This window comes from Mercurialis annua, linkage group LG7 (assembly GCF_937616625.2).
Source record: "Mercurialis annua linkage group LG7, ddMerAnnu1.2, whole genome shotgun sequence".
NCBI classification, from domain to species: domain Eukaryota; kingdom Viridiplantae; phylum Streptophyta; class Magnoliopsida; order Malpighiales; family Euphorbiaceae; genus Mercurialis; species Mercurialis annua.
This window is the reverse complement of record NC_065576.1, coordinates 6,770,387-6,776,043: the sequence shown is the minus strand read 5'-3', so window position 1 is coordinate 6,776,043 and position 5,657 is coordinate 6,770,387. Positions and strand designations below refer to the sequence as shown.

Below are 5,657 nucleotides of genomic sequence, written 5' to 3'. Positions count from 1 at the left end.
AAGAACCTTAATTCACGAAATATATATTTTATTCATAAATTAATATTAAAAATCCAATTTTCTTTAGTTTTTTGTTAAATGCAAATGACAACGACGGACAATAAAATCAACGGTCAAGATAAATTCTAAGTAAACACATACGAACGGCTAGATCTCCGTATAAGTCACGAAGATCGGCGCATGTGAAAAAGACAAGCGGGTCCCAGTTAATGGATACTTTCAATTTCAAAGGGGACAGACCTTTAAAATCTAGATTTCCAAATATACCCTTCTGGCACCCTTCAAATTACCACTTACCACTCACTGAGCTAAAAAAAAAAGCTTAGTTGCTTTCTGCTTAATGGAAGAACCCTGAGCTTCTCTTTCTATTCTGTTTCTTCTCCGTTACCGTTTCCTGCAATTTTCTACTCTAAATTTTCTTTTGCAGCGCGTTTTCCGATCTTCAGGTTCTTCTTCTTCTAGTTTTCCGGTGAGTTTTCTACTATATATTTCATTTTTTTTCTTCTATTAATTCGTTTTTTTTTTAATTTTGTACTGAGGTTAGGTTTTGTTTTTGCTTGTGTTCTTTTGCTAGTTATAATGTATGCGACTCTGTGTTTGTGTATATGTGTTTTTTTTCATTCAGGTTTTAGTTTGAATCACGATCGCATGACTTTTTTTGTAGTTGCAAGTTGCAAAGATTTTCTTATGTGCAATTTTTTTGCGTTTTTAGCTAGATTTTGTTTAGTTCATAGCTTAAAAAAAATCTGAAGTAAACGAAGCTGAAATGTTAGTTTAATGAGCAAAATAGAGAAAATAGGTGTAGATGCATATGATATGGCTGTTTTTGTTAATATTTTGTCAATTTTTTGGTGTAATTTGTTTGACCTAAGCCAGCCAATATATCAGATTATTTAACTCAGGTGGTTTGTGATTCGCATTATAACTTTTGATTCAGCTAAAGAAGAAACTAAATCTCCAAAAATGTCGAACAACTTGCATGTTGATTCTTTTATATGCCTGTTAGGTTTTTAGTGATTTATATGATTTTCTGGTGTTTAATTTAATTTTTAAATGCAGAAACAATGATTTTTTGATATATTATGTTTTAGGTATTTTTTTTAGTATGGTTTACTATTATTTGCATATAATCTGGGTAAGTAAGCAAATGATATTGTTTATGCTTTTTTTTAAGTAGGTGAAAGAGAAAAAACTGTGAAGGCGTTGATGACTCCACCTCTGTTGGGTGTTGAGAAGGGGGGGCAAAGCAATATTTCTTTAGTGCCCTCTTCACCTTCTGCTGATTGTATCTCCCAGAATGGCTGCAGTTTAAGAGAGCGCAACTATCTGGGATTGTCGGATTGTTCTTCGGTTGATAGTTCTGCAGTCCCTAGTCTATCAGAGGATAATAAGAACAATCTCAATTTGAAGGCTACTGAGTTGAGACTTGGACTTCCTGGATCTCAGTCTCCTGAAAGAGATGTAGAAGTTTCCTTGATGAGTTTGGGGAAACTTGATGAGAAGCCTTTGTTTCCTTTGCTTCCTGTAAAGGATGGAATCTGTTCATCATTGCAGAAGCATATCGTTTCTGGTAATAAAAGAGGGTTTTCTGATACCATGGATAGATTCTCTGAGGTTAAGGGCTCTCTGTATTCAGAAAAGAACTGGCTGTTTCATTCAGTTGGGGTTGAATCTGAATCTCCACAGTCTATGGCGCAAGGGAAGTTTTCTGGTGCTTCTGGGATAAATGCGATGCTATCTTCTAGACCTTCTAAAGGTCAATCAAGCTTGATGAAAGAGGTTTCCCAAGATGTGAAGGATCGGTCTCTTGCTGCCAATAGGACCAAACTGAACCAGACTGGGATTAATAATAGCGAAACTGCCCCTGCTGCAAAGTAAGTACATGTAATTAGAGATGGAGATGTAATGAGTTTTTGGAAGAAGAACAGAGCATAATGATAACAATAACTTTGGTTTATTTTCTATTTCTGACAGGGCACAGGTTGTTGGTTGGCCTCCAATTAAGTCTTTTAGGAAGAACACGTTGGCTACTACTTCAAAGAACAATGACGAAGTTGATGGAAAACCAGGTCCTGGTGCTCTTTTTGTCAAGGTCAGCATGGATGGTGCTCCTTATTTGAGGAAGGTAGATCTAAGAACTTACTCCGTCTATCGAGAACTCTCTTGTGCTTTGGAGAAAATGTTCAGCTGTTTTACCATTGGTAAGCTATAACTGCATACTCAGCTTTCTGGTCATTTTTTGGTTAACAGTTTGATTTTCGGATTCCAATCCGTGCAATCTATATGTTGGTGTAGAGACAGTTATTGTGTTTTTACCATTAATTTCAGGCCAATGTGGATCTCATGGAGCTCCTGGGAGAGAAAAACTGAGTGAGAGTAAGTTGAGGGATCTTCTGAGTGGGTCAGAATATGTGCTTACATATGAGGACAAAGATGGTGACTGGATGCTTGTTGGGGATGTACCATGGGAGTAAGTTTAACTTTCCTGCTTTAAAGAACAAAATCATTATCAGCTTTCGTTTAGTAAATCAGTAAAGCTTTCAGATGTGTTATAATTGTTAATTTTCAGTTTAATTTATTACTTCCTAAAGTCCTATGTTATATGTCATTACGATAAGTGAAAACCTTGCATTGTGTCCTGCATGTGTTGTGGGAAGACGGCCTCCTTTTCTTCCTTTTTTTCAGTAACATAAGTTGAACGGGTATGTGAACTAATCCTATTATTCAGATCAAAGTGAATAAATATGTTGAATGTTGTTTGTCTGCTGCTGTGATTGATATATAATCTCTTAAAATTTTAACTCTAGTGAAAAATGTGATTTCTTATATTGTTAATTATCAGTCTATTTATAATATTTATATGTTGAACACAAAGAACTGGAAGAGTACAATGATGTAAATAACAAATATAAATGTAAACTGCATATGGGAGGGTGTAAGTGCACAAAGAGTCAGGTGTTCGACTTTTAGCGTGTTCGATATACCTCAAATTTCCCATCAAAATTGTGGTTTATTAATTTTTCCTCTTAATCCTGAACAAAGAAGAAAATCTTAAATGAATCATCTTTTATATGAAGAGCTATAGTTTATTTTGTTTGATTATATTTATATTGAAAATTAGATAAGTTTGTTGTGCAATTATCCAGTGATGGTCAACCTCCTTTATCTGTTCTCAAAAATGATGCATGACCCCACTTCATCAATGAACTGAATTTTTTTTCACTAACTTGTATGATTTTTCAGATTTGGACAAAGCATCCCTTTTTTCTGAATCAGATAACCTGTAGACTCGTGGTTTTTGTAGACATTTTAGTAATAAGTTAAAAACTGTTACAGTTTTATTGCGTTGCGAGATGTAGTGACAATGCTGATGCACTCAGTTAATTCATACTTCAGAAGGTTTTAAAGTAGTTTCAATGTTGTTTTATCCGGAATTTCAGGAATACTAGTATACCTTTTCCGCTAAGTAGTGCTATTCCCTAAGAAATTTTCCAAGTATGAGAAAAAGGAACTGTTGAAGCTACTGCAAATTTAAGAAATTATTGGACCAGAGATATATTCTCCATTTCTTGAAATTTTTTGCTACCTACCAATATCTCTAGAACTGGGTGACATTGTACAGTTAGGCCAGTAATTAATTTCGGTGCATGCATCTAATTCTGTCAAATCAACGTTTGTTTTTAGTCTAATTTATTGGTTTTTTCAGGTTCAATCAAGCTACTCCTTCTTGGTGCTGTGATGCATTACGGCTGAGTAGATGATTTAATACAATTTTTTGTTGCTGCATATATTTAACCTGTAGATGTGATCACTTGTACTCTTCTCAAGAAAATAGTTTTGTGCTTCATCGTGGTTATTTTCAACTACTATAATAAGAAGTCATTCCATTGCAATTCGGTTGGAAATTATAACTTCCATAGTTGATGATTGCATATGCTGATATATTTTTCGTTATTTTGATAGATTGCATTATAGATGCAGTTGTTACATTTGCACCTGAAAGGAATTGCTTTTTATCATGATTCAGTGAATGTGCTTGATAAGCAATTCTTGCTCTCTAACTCTTTTGTTAATTTTTGCTGCAGGATGTTCATTGAAACGTGTAAGAGGCTAAAGATCATGAAGAGCTCTGACGCCATCGGTTTAGGTTTGTCTCTCTAAGTAATATTTTATGAAAGTACAAATAAGTAATTGAAAAGGGATCGGGGTTGGAAGGTTTAACACTAGGGACCCGACAAAAGTAACTGTTTTGAGAAAAAGAAAATGAAAAAAATAAAGTAAACTCGTGCAGTAAACTTTATGGATATAATTGTGCTTGCAGTGGCAGTAATCTTTACGGATTTGTTGTTTGTTCTTTGAATGTTGGTGTTTACGATGTTCTGAATTTCATTTATGGTCTCTTGTGCAGCTCCGAGGGCAATGGAGAAATCCAGGATCAAGACATAGCGTGGTGTTCTAGCTAAGCTCCAATCAAAGAGGAACGCCGTACTAGAAAGCTGTATGGCGTAATTGATGGTCTGTGTCCGACGTCTCATTTATGTTTTCATTGAAGCAAGTTTGAGATCTGATTGCTTTCAAAAACCGTATTTATGTTATTAAGAAAAAAGAAAATATGTGGAGTTGATTTAGTAGCTATATAGGAGTTTAGTTTTGTTGAAGTGTTTTTTTGTGTATTTGCCTTGTAATGAATGAGAGAGATGACTTGATTGTTGTGCTTTTCTGTGGAAATTCCCATATGCTTGATCATCTTCAGGATAATAGAAATTCCAATGCCCATTCCTCCAGACATCACACTTTCCCAATAATTCTGGTACCGCAGTCCGCCATGTTAACTCGAGATAAGCTCGAGAGTGACGGATCAAGTGACATGTGATGATTATGATCTATATGAATGACGTTTTCAGTTACCAATGCGTTTTAACTGCTTTCTGATCATATTCTGTTATCTACCACCAATTTTTGTTCATGAAATCAAGTTTTCATGTCATTATTCTTCTGATCAAAGTGGCAATAACATTCTTGACGCTATGAAATAGCAAATCAAAAGTGCAATTTGAACGGAAAAAATACACAAAATTCTAAATTAGTGATATAATTTTTTTAAAGATTCGAAAGCTGCCTTAAACAATGAATTTTAAGATCGAGAAATGTGCTTTAAAATATCGTAGATTTTTGAATGAATTAATTTCAATTTGGTACATTACGATTTTGTAATTTCAATTTAATAAAAAATCACAACTGTTTTTTATTCCGATAGGTAAAATCTAATTATATTAGTCGTTAGTAGTTAGCCGTTAGTTATTAGATGTTAAATCAGCCAAATTATTTGACCCTATTGAGACTCGAAACCGTAACCTTAGAAATGTACTTATTAGTTCCTTGGGTAAGACCTCACTGGCACAGCTGTTGAAGATTACTGCTTTGCATCACTTCTGTTTATAGGGTCTAAGCATAACTCTTTTTTGTTTTTTAATAATGTCTAAGCATATGACTCTAACATAATAGATAACATTGATATAGAGAGACAAACATCGGAGAAATAGAAATTCATGTACGAAATATGCCTTTTGCTTGAATCAATTGATTCCACTTTTCTGTCTTAATTTTTTTTTCCATGGCACCTTTTGCATTATAGATTTCTAAAGTTCCATTGCTCT

At 34.2% G+C, this 5,657-nt stretch overlaps 1 protein-coding gene across 2 annotated transcripts; it reads left to right on the top strand.

Annotated features, from left to right (window-relative positions):
• The first annotated feature begins 310 nt into the window (after positions 1–310).
• LOC126655387 (auxin-responsive protein IAA9-like) lies at positions 311–4,786 on the top strand. 2 transcript variants are annotated; one of them, XM_050349555.2, is made up of 6 exons: positions 311–469; positions 1,178–1,874; positions 1,975–2,201; positions 2,329–2,470; positions 4,086–4,147; positions 4,409–4,786. In XM_050349555.2, the coding sequence occupies exons 2-6, from the start codon at positions 1,207–1,209 to the stop codon at positions 4,444–4,446; spliced, it is 1,137 nt and encodes a 378-aa protein (XP_050205512.1). In that variant the 5' UTR covers positions 311–469; positions 1,178–1,206; the 3' UTR covers positions 4,447–4,786. The 2 variants fall into 2 exon arrangements, with proteins under 2 accessions (XP_050205512.1, XP_050205513.1); XM_050349556.2 differs by having other exon boundaries at positions 1,175–1,874.
• The last annotated feature ends 871 nt before the right edge of the window (positions 4,787–5,657 follow it).